The 12117-nt window shown below is 37.9% G+C and overlaps 1 protein-coding gene across 1 annotated transcript in view; it reads left to right on the top strand.

Moving 5' to 3' along the window:
* Positions 1–11710, top strand: part of LOC122084719 (DExH-box ATP-dependent RNA helicase DExH9-like) — a 14501-nt gene extending 2791 nt beyond the window's left edge. The window contains exons 2-10 of the mRNA XM_042653162.1: positions 565–675; positions 3828–4078; positions 5350–5473; positions 5578–5860; positions 5964–6118; positions 6547–6696; positions 7071–7303; positions 9839–10103; positions 11235–11710. Coding sequence (XP_042509096.1) covers positions 565–675; positions 3828–4078; positions 5350–5473; positions 5578–5860; positions 5964–6118; positions 6547–6696; positions 7071–7303; positions 9839–10103; positions 11235–11513 — 1851 coding nt within the window. The 3' untranslated portion in view covers positions 11514–11710. The remainder of the gene's footprint in view (positions 1–564; positions 676–3827; positions 4079–5349; positions 5474–5577; positions 5861–5963; positions 6119–6546; positions 6697–7070; positions 7304–9838; positions 10104–11234) is intronic.
* The last annotated feature ends 407 nt before the right edge of the window (positions 11711–12117 follow it).

Genomic DNA, 12117 nt, shown 5'->3' with positions numbered 1-12117 from the left:
AAAAAAAAAAGACAACTAACAAGGGTAATATTGGAAAACAAAAAGAAATTTGATTAATCTGAGTAATGTTAATCTGGTTTAGGTACCCCAAACACAATATGTGAAATGTGGGGTACCTAAGCTACAATTTCTAAAAATGTGAGGTACCCTAGCTGTCATTTTCCCTAATTCTTATTATCTTCGAGTAAAACTAAAACTTAAAACTGTAGTGGTGTAAATGAGTACCTAGGTATTTACCTGCTGGAGTCGATCCCAATTAGAATGGCATAGGTCAACACTTGGGACTTGATCGATAGTAGGATTAGGTGGATTAGTAGAATGAAAAGGAAAAGTTAAAGCCCATCTCTCTCTTCTCACCTTCATTCATGAGAAATCAATATGGCTTCACATCGACACCAATGCCTGAACGTTGTATCTATTTATACATATTAATTAAACATGATAATAGGTGTATATGCACTCTGATCTTTTGCCATCATTTTGGATTTCACAATGAAAACACTGATGTGTACCTTTTATGTTCTGCTTTGTAACGATTATCTTTTACTGTTTGATGGTGTACAGGTTTCAAATATGTTACCTCTGTTGAAGCGTGGGATAGGAGTGCACCACTCTGGCTTGCTTCCGATCTTGAAGGAAGTGATTGAGATACTCTTTCAAGAAGGATTTATTAAGGTCTGGAACAAAAATAGATTTTATATGCTTCTAATGAATCGGATGACATTCTCCCTAGTTTGTATTAGTGGCTTGAGTTATTGTTGGATTATTCGATTTGTTAAGACTTAAAATGAGAAATGAATTGCAACTAAGTGCACATGTGCACACGCACGCGCATGCGCGTACACACACACAGGTGTGCATGTTATGCAAACGTATGGTATGCCTAGTATTAGATGTTAGCAGCAAAACTATTAACAAAAGAGAAACAGAATAGGCCAAAAGGTTCGAAGAAGATCACAGCAAAAAAATGTCAACAAGAAGCAAGTCACAGGCCCAGCTAGGATCTAGCAAAAAATAGAGGTCACAAAATCCCCAAAAGATACCTAGGGTAAACGCCTCACCACACCCCATGTAACTGCAATGGACTTACCATCCACCTGCAACCACACCAGAATAGCAGCCCCTATTTTATCAGAAAGTGAATGAAAAATCTGCATATTAATTAGCAGATGAAATGATGAGTCATGAAGTTTATTATAGTATTATGGACCAACCATCTTATGCATACCCACCTAACATACCTCTCAGTTACAGACTAAGCTTGTTGCCCATAAGGCAGAAGGGGTCTCTACAATTTTTTTTTTCTTTTAAATTTTATTTTATTGGTAAGGATGCCTCATCAAGTTTCCTGTCCTTTTATGAAATTACAGTGCGTAGAAATGCTCATACAGATAGTGTTTTTATTATGCAAGTGGTGTTGCACTATAAAGGAAAAGGCAGTTAAGCACAGTGATTTTTATTCTTCCATCCAACTCTAAACCCATGGATTACTCTAGCACATGTAACATCTGAATGTTGCTAACAAGTTTCTTCTGTAAAGACCATGTATGAGGATAAAAACATTTTAGGGTGGAATTGTTTATGTTTCAGTGGCTGATGCACCTGCTTGTGCACTTATGCTCACATTATGTGGTTCTTTAATATTTTAAGTTGGACTCTCTCTGCGTACTTATAATGCCCCTAAACTAGAATTATCTTATGGTTAACATCAAGTTATACCTTGATAATAGGCTATAGTCTGCATTTTCTTGTATAGACTTGGTGTTTAGTTAGGAATATCTCCAACGTAAAAAAATGAGGGGGTTTTACTTGTAATGTGAGGATTCATGGCCTACGTATCATAAGTTTGATATTAAATATTATTGGCATGAGCATTATCCACAATTCACAGTGGGCGACAAGTTCTAATTTATTAATTTTTTTTTATGAGCTATTGGCTTTATGGATAATAGAAAAAGCCATAGTGCTTGAACACTTGAGGTAAAAAAGGCCATTGGACCCTGGAAACACAATAAACAATTATAGTCAAACAAAAAAAACTCTGTGCCCATAACATATTGTAACCACCTCCTGTTTTGGCATCTGCCAAGTCATTTACATAATTATGGGATTTGTTCATTTTATAAACCATAATTGCCCTTTGCTTAGTTACATCAAGGATTAATGCTAAGTTGGAGCTATGGAGATCAACTTTGGTCCAAGAGGTTTTAAGATAAGTAGAATAAAGACGTATTATATGATGTGTAACTTTAGTCACTCTAAGATGGATACGAAATGGTGAAAATTGAGGAGAGAGATACTACATAGTGATTTTTTAGATATTTGGGGTCAACAATAAATAAATAAGGCGATATAGAGGGTGATGTTTCACAAAGAATGAAAGTGGGATGGATGAAGTGGAGGGGTGCGTCAGTGTTGCGTGACAAACGTACTCTTTTAAAGATTTAAGGAAGATTCTATCAGACAATGGTATGACTGGCTATGATGTATGGGCGTAATATTGGGCAGTTAAGAAGCATCATATAGATAAGCTATGTGTAGCAAAGATGAGGATATTGAGATAGATGTGTGGAAAAACTAGTAAGGGTGAAGGAAGGAATTACCATATTGGAGCTGATCTGGGAGTTGCCTTGATTCATTATAAGCTCCAAGAAAGTTGTTTGAGGTGGCATAGAGATGTACCAGTAAGGAGGAATGATCTGATTCAGATTGAAGGAACTGAAAGAGCTAGCGGTAGGCGTAAAATGACCATAGGAGAAGTAGTGTGGAAAGACATGCATGGTTTAGGTCTTGTCTCAAGTATGACCTCGAGCGGATTGGAGGGTCAAGATCCATGTTGCCGACATCATTTAGGTGGGAGTTTACTGATTTTCTGTTGTGTTGCTTTCCTTTCACCATTACTTTTCTTTGTTTGTCTTTGTTGCATGGATCAATGTAGCCAACCTCGTTTAGTTGGGGTACATCCAAGGATTAAAGTATCGGTATCGGTCGCTGTATCGATCGGCCAAAATTAAGATACGTATCGGAGATACGCTAAGATACGCTAATAAATGGATATGAAACATTTTTTTATACACTTTTGCATAAAAAATAGTTAAAAAAAGCTATATATAACATGTATTATGCATAAACAGTAAATTGAGAGTATCGCACTAAGAATCCAAGGTTTCTAGTTGTCCTATAAAGGTAAAATCCTTGTTCCCAACCTTGATTTCCAGTTTAGTTAGAGAGAAAAATGGTTGGAAGCAATTTTGGAACAAAACACCTCAAAAATTTGTGTTTTTTCTGAAAAATTACCTATCTTGGCCATTTTATGACCATATCGGTACGTGTCGGTGTGTATCGGTCGATACGTACCAATACATACCGAAACGTACATTTCACTTTGATTTTGAATTTTTCATAGAATATCGGTACGTATCGGTGGTGTATCGGTGCGTATCATAAGATACATATCGATACAAAAGGGTTATAAAAATTTTGGTCAGTATCGTATCGGTAAGGGCCGATACGGTACGATGCAGACTGATACTTTAAACCCTGGGAACATCTGAGTAGTTGTTGTAATTGCCCTCTGCTGGATTTATCTTAGAATGTGGTCAAGCCACGATTTTGTTTTCTTTCAAAATGCTCTTTTGTCACATGGCATTTGTTTCTCCCCAACTATTGGAATCTATCTATTTTTTTCTTTTGGTAATTAATCCATGCTTTGCATTTTTTTTTTCTCCTGCATTGAATATGATTTTTTTTAGAACTTTTAAGATATACCTCACTGGACGTATACAGTCTTTTGAAGTTTTGCTTAGGATTGAAACCTTTGCTTTCAGTGCTTATTTGCCACAGAGACCTTCAGCATAGGTTTGAACATGCCAGCAAAAACTGTTGTGTTTACAAATGTACGTAAATTTGATGGGGATAAGTTTAGATGGGTATCCAGTGGAGAGTACATACAAATGAGTGGTCGTGCTGGCCGTCGAGGTATTGATGAACGTGGGATATGCATCCTTATGGTGGATGAGAAGCTGGAGCCATCTACAGCTAAAATGATGCTGAAAGGAAGTGCTGACTGTTTGAACAGGTAAAGTGATCGCGTCCATTGTTTTCTATTCTGCATCTGTGCATCTTTAGTTGTCTTTTCACATGATCATCTATGGGGTCCTTAATGGCTGCAGGTCTTCCCTGTCATCTTTAAGGGTCCATAGTGGCATCATTAGTTTCCTAGGAAAATAATGGTGATAAACCTGGGTGGACCTACTAAAGTTGAACTCTGAAAATTGTTTCAGTTTCTTGAAATGCTTTCTGTGTGATGTTTGTGGCATCTTCTGATTGATTAGTCACACATTTATTCATTGAAACTAGTTTTATTTCTTGTAGGACCCTCGCCCTTCACTTTTTCACACCCCAACCCCAACCCCAACCCCAACCCCTCTACATCTCAGAGTCTTCGAAATTTCTGGCTATTGGAAGTGTTTAGATCTCCATGACTGTCCTGTTTCTTGTAATCACCCTATGAGAGTTGCGTAGGGCTGTAGGGCTGTAGGGCACTGAAGATCGCTAAGAGAGGACTGTAGGGTTAGCCGGATAGGGTTGCACACTTGCACAGCAACAATATCTGAATCTCATCTCCAAAGGATGGATCTATAGACATACCTCTTCAAAATCTGTATAGATTGTTGTAAAGTCTGCTAATAATTAGGGTCATATATGTTGAACTATCTTATCCTTAAAAAAAATACTAGATTCCATCATTTGTCATTGTCAAACATAGCATGTGATGCAGTTAAGAAGAACAAGAAGGCCAGTGTAAACCAGGCCATTGGACTGGACCAAAAAAGAATGGACCAATATGTTAATATTTAGTGCCAATGGGTTATATGACTTATATGGGCCATGGGCTTTTGTATTTTTCGGTTTTCTATTATATGGATCATGTGCTTAGTATTTTAGGTTCACTTTCTCGACTCTTGTTAGTCTGAAATTACCAGTGTGATGAAGTACCATGTCCTCTATTACATGGGCCCGTTTCGCCACCGTGTGGGAGGTTGTGAATGGTTAAAATTCACTAGGTATAACCTTACATTTTGAAATTGAGGAGTGAGTGTTTTTTCTTCCCCTTTGCTTTTGGCCAGTGGAACACATAGCATCATGCTTTTGGTGTTTGAAAACAGTGATCTTTCTATCTGGGTGAGCTTTAAATGAGGACTAGGTGGTGAATTTCATTAAAGTGAAATTCAGTTAAAGTTCTTTCTTCCAAGGCATTGCACGGCAATATGATCTCTTATTTTGGTATTACTTATTGTTTTGTAATTCCTTAGCTGTTTTTTCTTGTTATCTTTCCCATCCTTATAGTGCCTTCCATCTAAGCTACAACATGCTTTTGAATCAAATGCGATGTGAGGATGGTGATCCAGAAAATCTGCTCAGGAATTCATTCTATCAGTTTCAATCTGACCGTGCCATTCCTGATCTTGAGGTCAGTCTTATTGGCCAAAGCCAGTGTATATATGTTTAGTTTGGAAATAGGAGTTGGAAGTCTACCTGTGTTACATTGTTTGCTGATCAATGTCTAATATGCAGAAACAAGCAAAGGACCTTGAAGTGGAGAGAGATTCAATTGAAATTGAAGAAGAGGAGAGTCTAAAGGATTACTACAATCTCTTACAGCAGTACAAAAGTTTGAAAAGGGATGTACGTGATATTGTGTGCTCACAGAGGTACTGTTTACCCTTTTTACAGCCAGGAAGACTTGTGCGCATCCACTGCTCAGTTAGTGATGAAAAAACTCCATCTTTCTCACTTGAGGAGCAGGTTACATGGGGAGTGATAATCAATTTTGAAAGGGTAAAGGGCATTTCTGAAGGTGGGCAGCCTAAAATAGTTTCTGGTTATACAGGGTTTACTGGGTTCAATACTTCAATTTGTTCCAATTTGTGTCTAAATTGTCTATATTTTAACTATTCCAGATGATGTGATTAGAAAGCCTGAGGATGCAAATTACAAAGTGGATGTTCTTACTAGATGCATGGTGAACAAAGATGGAGTTTCAAAAAATTCGATTAGGATTGTTCCATTGAAGGAATCCGGAGAGTCAATTGTCATTTCCGTACACCTGGCTCAGGTAATTTCCCTTTTCTTTTTCCCCATTTAAATTATATTTTTAAATTTTCCACTGAAGCAATGCTGTGGCCTTCCTATTTTTGGGGTCTCTCTTGGTCTCTCTGATTTAAAGGGGATTTCTCATTTGAAAAAAAAAAAAAGGCGTACCCAGTGCATGAGGTGGGAAAACAAATTGAGTACTAGAATCAAGAATATCTGGGGAATTAAATGTTTCTATCTTGAAATTATAACATCATATTGTTAGAAATTCCTTTTCATGTGAGGTATTACGCAAAACCATACAAATATATTTGTAATGCTTAATTTCTGGTGTTGCATTTATATGGAATAGATTGGGATGCTCCTTGTACACTTTCTTATTTTGTATGATCCTTGCTTTGTGGTCAAATGGAAAATAGAAACTAAGTTGATTCATTTGCACACAAACAGATTGATAGTTTGAGTAGTATCCGCCTTATCATCCCAAAGGATCTTTTGCCATTGCAAGCTCGAGAAAATACTCTGAAAAAGATCTCGGAAGTGCTTTCCAGATTTGCTAAAGAGGGAATGCCCTTACTAGATCCTGAAGAAGACATGAAGGTTTGTTGCGTTGCATTTCCTATTCTTCTTTTTCACTTGGTATGGGAATAACTTGTATTAATTATTGAAGGCGAAACTTTACAAGCAAGGGGAAAGCATTCCCCCAGTTGGGAGAAGGCAGAATGCTTACTATTATTATTATTATTATTTTTATTTTATTTTTATTTTTATCTTCATTTTTACAGTTGATTGTTGTCCCACGGAACCTGCCCTAGAGCCACAACACATTAAAGCCCACAAGTCCTTGTACCACCTCTCTTTAAATGGCCATTATCCAATACCCCACTGTTCCTGCCTCCTGCATTGTTTTTCGTCTACTGTATCTTGTTTGCTTGTAGTTCTTATGTTTCTATGTATCATTTAAAAATTTTCAGGTTCCAAGTAACTTGTACAAAAAGGCTGTCCGCCGGATTGAGGCTTTGGAGCACCTGTTTGAAAAGCATGAGGTTGCAAAGGCTCCACTTGTTGAGCAAAAGCTCAAAGTCTTACACATGAAGCAGGATTTAACAGCCAAAATCAGGTCACTAAGGAAAGCTATGCGTTCGTCCAGAGTCTTGGCTTTTAAAGATGAACTTAAAGCCCGCAAACGAGTTCTTCGGAGGATTGGGTAATAATGCTAAGATTTTTAATGGATAGCATTGATGCTTCTTTATCTTTCACTTGCAATTTTTAATCCAGTTTGAGTCATGATCTTTTTAAGGCTTTAAGCAACCAACAAAATGCTTACTTTAGATGTCACTGGAACTTTTGAAAGATTGAAATATACATATAGATTGACCTTTACTAATTATCATTGTACTTCTGAACCCCAACCAAACTCCAACCACCAACCTCCACCATCCAAAACTGGTAAAAAAATATAACTACAGTAATGATCAATATCCATGTCTCAGTATCTGTTGGTTGAAAATTTTCATTTTAAGGCAGGTTAATACTTAATACATGCTGGATGTAAATTCATTTCTTCTCTGAAATGTTTGTTTTACATTTTAGTTGTGCTTCTGATCGCAGTGCATGATGGAATGTTGGACAACTAGAGTAGTGGTTGGATATGCTTTTGGAGCACTTGCTATAGTGTTTAATTGATGGTCAAAACGATTCGAATTGTTGGATTATTGTTAATGAGTGGATATGGGATCCAGATGTGGTTCAGTATATCTGGTAATAAGAAATACAACGATGTAAAGTTGAAGGTCAAATTGCTGGTCACATGTTATTTCTGGAATCCATAATCTGGCCAATTGATATGGTTTTGAATTCTGGGGGTTAGGAACGAAAGTCTCTGATGGGATTATACCTATTCTAAAGGGAGAAGAAACAAACTAGAATTGAGAATAGGAGGTGAAATAAATTATGGCAGTTTGGACTGAGTTGCCCGGCCCTAGAAACTGTCAGAGTTTCACCAGAACCAGGGCTTCAAGTCTTCAGAGTGGAGCTGACCTAGCAGAACTGTATAGTCTTACTGTGATCACTTACATACTTAAGCTGCATTGACCTTCCTCATCCAGTCACTGTTCTGTCCTTACAAAAGATGGAGGTGGCAATAGCTACTTCATTCGTAGTAGACTTTTTTTCTTCAATAGAAACTAATCATAACTACTGAACAATTTAATAAAAACCATTATTGTATACAAATACTGATTCTAATTGAGCTTCTCAATTAAACAATTTCAATTAGCTAGTGGCCAAACAGAACTAGAGATACTGCACAAGGCCATGTGGAACCGTGGCAGTGGTTTCTCTATGTGTATGGTCAACCATTCAGAGATCCTTTTCCAATAGCTATAAATATAGTATTGGAGTTTGCCACAGCCTGGGCGAGTATTTTGTTCGTTGGTTTCATTGAGATTACAATAATGTTAATTAATAAATCACGGTCCACATTTTAGTGTTCCTATATGGTTCTGTAGTAGTTAAACCCTTCTGGAAACCCAGTTCCCATCCCAGGTTCTGACTTAGTGGTAGACCCAATATGTTAGAAACTCCCAAAACATCATTTTGCACTCAGCATTTTCTATTAGACGTTAGGTCAAAATCATTTGCCCTACCAACCAAAAAAGAAAAAAAGGAAAAATTCATTTCCCCCCTAGCATCCCTCCCCATTCCTTGACAAATCATAAACTAAGGGGCACAAACATTTTGCTTAGGAGTTCTCATGGTTTTGGAATTTGATGCATGGAAGCTAAGTTGGTTCTTCATATTATATTAATTAAAAAAAGAAAAAGGAAAATCAAACCTTATGGCTGAATGCTTGATACCATGTAGCCTGAATAGAGTATTTCTTCACCTTCAGGAAAAAGGGTTTCTGGAATCCCACACATGGAATGGTTTCTAACATGTTGCCTAGTGCTTTCCTACATGGTCTCATGATTTTTTCAGTCTTACTATTGGACCGATGGGGAATTCTCTGGATGGGTCTTAATGTCAAATTTGATGGCTTATCTCAACCATCATCGTATATGGTTCTTTCCCCATTGTTTTTTCAACTGTCTTTGTACTTGAGAAGGTCCCACACAGAATTGACTTTTGCAGACAATTTTGAGCGATGTGTTGACACAAGAAGTCAGATTTGTTTGAAATTTAGGCCATCACTAGATGATGGTATGGACATATCCACTAATTTGGGTTGTGACTGAACTGCCACTTGGCAATTATAGCTGCGCATGCTGGATAGCTTTCCAGTTTGCATATGCTGGAAACCCATCCCTAGGAGCAATTTTAAACAAAGCCTGTTATATGTTGTTAAACATGGAAAGCTCTGCGGGTAAAGGATTGTCATGAATGATGATGGCACTGTGCTGCTGTGCATATCGGCCATCCAAAAGGTCCCTTTCTAGATCAGTAGTCTTGCATGAATTGCCCATGCCACTCCCCATGTGGCTTGAAAAGTGGGAGTAGGAGCAACCTTGATGATCTTTATTGGTTGCTTTTCTCCTTATTTGTTTTGGTTGCTAACTATCCCTTTAACATCTGGATTCTGGAGTCAGCAGAGCCATCATTTATGCATGGCTTCAACTTTCCTGTATTAGCATTTTATGAGATCTGTTCTATTGAGGATTCAAGGTTCTTTCTTCCTCCATTTTTTGTTTCTCTTTCTTTACTGAAACTGTCATATTGAATATTTGGAATATAATCATTGCAGATACATTACAACTGATGATGTTGTGGAGTTGAAGGGAAAAGTTGCTTGCGAGATAAGTAGTGCAGATGAGCTCACACTGACAGAACTCATGTTCAATGGGGTGTTGAAGGACATAAATGTGGAAGAGATGGTTTCTCTTCTCTCTTGTTTTGTGTGGCAGGAGAAGCTACAGGATGCCCAGAAGCCCCGGGAAGAACTCGATTTGCTTTTTACTCAATTACAAGAGACCGCAAGGAGGGTTGCCAAGGTCCAGCTTGAGTGCAAGGTACCAAATGGTCTTCCCTTGTTTTGGTTCTTTAAATTCTATTGTCAATAGTCAGCCCAATATGGTGACTCAAAACAGACCATGGGGTCATGTTTATGTCAGTGCAAACTGGGTTGGGTACATTAGTTTTGTGTCTATATTCTTACCTTTATCAGTACCTTAGAGGCAGTTGGGTTGAAACTGTGAAGTATGCTTCATTCAGGTTCTGATGCCCTTTAAGAGCTATATCGTGTTGACTAGTTTTTCAGGCCTGGTCAGTTACGATATTACAATTCAATATCAACTAGGAGTTTGGAAGCTGTTGGGGTAGTGCTAGGTTGAGAAAAAGACTCTTTATGATCAGGCTTTTACTCCATGTCCTTTTTTTTTTTTTTTTAATATTTTTTTATTTGTGATCTGTGTATTTCATTGGAAGTGCGCAGCATTTTGAATTCCTGCCCCCAAGGAACTAGGTTGAGAAAAAGACTCTTTAAGATCAGGCTTTTACTCCATGTCCTTTTTTTTTAGGGTAATTTACACCGCCACCCCCTGGAGAATGCCAGTATTATAGGAACACCCCCTCACTTTCACCAAATTAGACTCAGACCTCCTACCGTCAGTCACTGTTATGGAATATACCTTATATGCTGATGTCAGCTATTATATTTTTCCTTTAACACCAAAATGCCCTTACTAAATGTGAACTACCTAAAATACCCATTTAACAAGTCTCCATCCCCAAATCAATAGATATTATACCCTGACCCCAAATTAAGACCTAATATACCCATTCCCAAATCAATACCTTCATGTTCGGAGCCAGAGTCTCTTCCATCACAGGAAAGACGAAAATAAATGCTGCTACTGGTTTGCTGATTACTAATAATTTATGGCATAAGTTATAGTTGTAACTTATTATATGGTTGATGTAAGAGGTTACATGGGGGACATTTCAAGGTAGGTGACTCCCATCTACGTTTCTTCCCCTCTGCTATCACGTATTCTTGAGTAGCAACTACTGCCTACTGAAGAATGCATGTTTGGCAATAAGAACTCTCTGACCTTTGTTATTATAATTTGTGGATGAGTAGTCAATTATTTATTCTCCTATGTTAAGGAAGTTACCATAACAAACATTGATTTATCCCACAGGTCCAAATTGATGTTGAAAAATTCGTAAATTCTTTCCGGCCCGACATTATGGAGGCTGTTTATGCTTGGGCAAAAGGTTCCAAGTTCTACGAGATTATGGACATCTCACAGGTCTTTGAGGGTAGCCTGATCAGGGCCATCAGGAGGTTGGAGGAAGTCCTGCAGCAACTCATACAAGCTGCAAAATCTATTGGAGAAACTGAGCTTGAAACAAAATTTGAAGAGGCTGTCGCAAAGATTAAGAGGGATATTGTATTTGCAGCATCTCTGTATTTGTAGATTTGGGATGAGGGCTTCTACTGAATTGAAAGAAAAAAAATTATCCTTGATAGCAATCCATTCTAATCTGCTCAATGTGTATTTTAGAATTTTGGTAAGTTATTCCTAGGATGCAAGTTGAGAAGATATTTGAGAAGATGTTTATTATGTAGTTCATACCATACATAATGGACAATGCAATTCTTTGGCTTCTGTAACATATGATGTCATTTCTACAATTCAAGCAAAGAAGCTAGGGGGAAAAAAGACATCTGTGGAAGAAAGCAAGCTATATCAGGTGTACTCTCCTATGTCCTTGTATGTGCTCTCATTACCTCCTGTGATGGTGTTGGCACCAGGCAACTGGGCAGTGGTCTCTTGCCCATTGAGGGGAAAAAAACGCTACCTGGTTGTGTGGTTCTTGTGCCAGACATAAGAGCCCATGAAATTACCATCCTGCCCCCATGAAATCAAGAACATCAACCATCCAAACCCAAGAGACCAGGTATTAATCTCTTGCTTAGTTATTTATTAGGGAGATGGTTCTCCAAGCAAGCAGCATAGGAGAGTAGACAAATTTGGTGCGACAAAATGGTATCGTACATGAGACGATAACGAGGTGAAA

The sequence above is a fragment of the Macadamia integrifolia genome, chromosome 7, assembly GCF_013358625.1.
Source record: "Macadamia integrifolia cultivar HAES 741 chromosome 7, SCU_Mint_v3, whole genome shotgun sequence".
In the NCBI taxonomy this organism is placed as follows: Eukaryota; Viridiplantae; Streptophyta; class Magnoliopsida; order Proteales; family Proteaceae; genus Macadamia; species Macadamia integrifolia.
The sequence above is the reverse complement of the archived record's forward strand: the minus strand, read 5'-3'. Positions and strand labels throughout refer to the sequence as shown.